This window comes from Lolium rigidum, chromosome 4, assembly GCF_022539505.1.
Source record: "Lolium rigidum isolate FL_2022 chromosome 4, APGP_CSIRO_Lrig_0.1, whole genome shotgun sequence".
In the NCBI taxonomy this organism is placed as follows: Eukaryota; Viridiplantae; Streptophyta; class Magnoliopsida; order Poales; family Poaceae; genus Lolium; species Lolium rigidum.
Window position 1 is genome coordinate 147,947,653 of NC_061511.1, and position 2,251 is coordinate 147,949,903.

A 2,251-nucleotide genomic window follows, 5' to 3' on the forward strand; every position below is an offset into this window, starting at 1 on the left:
GCCGCAGGCCCTAACCGCCATGCTGCAGAATGCTGCTCATCCTCATCTGAACCGCAGCCGGAACCGCCACATGCGCCCTCCCGACCTGAGACCTTCCCCTTCCTTTCTTCCTTCTCTTCTCACCAAAGCAACCCTGCCCACGCGAGGTCGGTCACGTACGTCTACACAGGTCCGCTTGCGTTCGTTCAGTAACGGAGACGGCAGGGAAACGGCCAACGCGGTCACCAACCTCGCGCCGGCCGGGCCGGCTATAAAACGTGTCGCCTCCCCTCATCCTCTTCCTCCCTCACCATCCTCATCTCATCTGAAAGAAAGAAGAACAGATCACAAACACAACCATGTCCAACGTGCCCACCTCCCTCCGCGACTCCTCCCTCACCGTCTTCCGCCTCGCCATCTCCAGCTCCGACCCCTGGCCCTTCTCTTCCTAACCCTCCCCCAACTCCCCAGCTAGCTCTCCCTCAACCTCTCCGTTCTTCTCCTTCACCACAGCAAAGCTCAGAGTGTCCTGTCCGATCCTCGATCGCTCCCGATGCCGCACCGGCAGCAAGGAGCGCCCAAGGGGTGCGTGACGGTGCGGGTGGGCGCCGAGGGCGAGGACCAGCGCCGGTTCGCGGTCCCGCTGGGCCACCTCAGCCACCCGCTCTTCGCCGCGCTGCTCGAGGAGGCGGAGCGCGAGTACGGCTTCCGGCACCAGGGCGCCATCGCCATCCCCTGCCGCGTCGACCGCTTCGTCCACGTCGAGCAGCTCATCGACCGCGACCTCGGCGACCACCGCCACCTCGTCGACCTCGACAACTGCGCCGCCACCGTCAACGCCGCAGGCGGACATGGCCACGGCCACAGCCACATCAACCTGCCGCGCTTCGTCGGCTGCTTCCGCGACTGATGCGCAGCGCGGCCGCGGATCGATCGGTCGAGCTGCACGGTTGTTGCAGCTCTTGAAGTTTCTTTAGGGTCCGCTCTCTCTCTCCCGTGTTGCCGTTGGTTTGGTGTCAGGAGAAATCGGACCAAGAACTTCGAGGCTGTTGATGATGATGAAAAATTGCGATTGATGCAAGTGTAAAGATAGAACAGAACTTCGAGGTTTCTTGACGATGATGAAAAATTGTGATTAATGTAACTGTAAAGACAGAATATTAGACCCTTTCTCCTTTGTCTCGATGTACTTTGCTTTGATTCTCTCTGCAGAAAAAAAGTGGCCAGCTTAAATTAATTTTAGTGAGTTGTTTGTGTGCACGATTAGCATCAAGGACGAACGGAATCAGCGTTAGCCAAGTGTAAGCCGAGCCATTAACATTAAATAACCATGCAAACTTCAAGAGAAAGTTTGTGGATCCCGATTCTCATGCGCGGATAAGTTTACTACAATTCTCGAATAGATCAAGGAAAGCTAAAAAAATAAAAAATTATATCTTTTGTTTACATGAGAAATTTTTGTGTAAACTGCACGGATAATAAATACACAAATAAAATGGCATAGATCGGACGTCACGGCTGAAGTTGACACGCATCCTTTACATATTCCCTTCTCCACCTTGTTGAGCATACTCTAGGATTACACCGAATGTTCTTTAATAGAAGTGGTTTCACAACCACACCTTTCTCTCTCTACCCAGGTGCGGAAACACCCTGTCCTATATATACGTTTTTATATAGTTTTAGATCTAGTTACCAAAATTAGTTATAAGACAACAATAGAGGTTGTCATCATTTGGATTGCTTTATGATCAAATTAATGGTATTCATAAGGTTGTTTTGATCCTAAATATCTTTACATGGCAATGCCTAAAAAAAGTATTAGATGACTATGAACATTTGGATAAGTATGATGGCGTGTTTAATTTGGGTCCTATGGAAGGACTACTCTTCATATATGGTCCACCGTGTCGAAATATGCACTCAAGCCCACTATGCCTATATGTGTACATGAGATACCGTCATGAGTTAGTCTGAACTAATTATAGCGCCGCGGTCAATTCATCTAAAAAGATTATCTACATCGCCCGACCTCATATAATTAGCGTAAATGGGGGCAATGGTAAGTAGTACTTAGTTGAAGGTTGACGCATGCAAACACGGTGTTGGAATCCACCAAATTGTGGTGGAGAATAAAAGTTTGCACATACTTTAATTCCAATCTCCCATCATCGTGCAAGGAACAAATTGGAGCTACCATGTGGTAGACGTGGTGAGCAACTAAACAATTGTTAAACAAACAAATTGGAGCTAATTTAACGAAAACATATCC

General features: G+C 49.4%; 1 protein-coding gene across 1 annotated transcript; it reads left to right on the forward strand.

The window, feature by feature from the left end:
• Positions 1–301: 301 nt before the first annotated feature.
• On the forward strand, positions 302–1,160 carry LOC124708918 (auxin-responsive protein SAUR32-like). Its single transcript, XM_047240555.1, has one exon. It carries the CDS (start codon positions 533–535, stop codon positions 887–889), a length of 357 nt encoding a protein of 118 aa, XP_047096511.1. The 5' UTR covers positions 302–532; the 3' UTR covers positions 890–1,160.
• Positions 1,161–2,251: the final 1,091 nt, after the last annotated feature.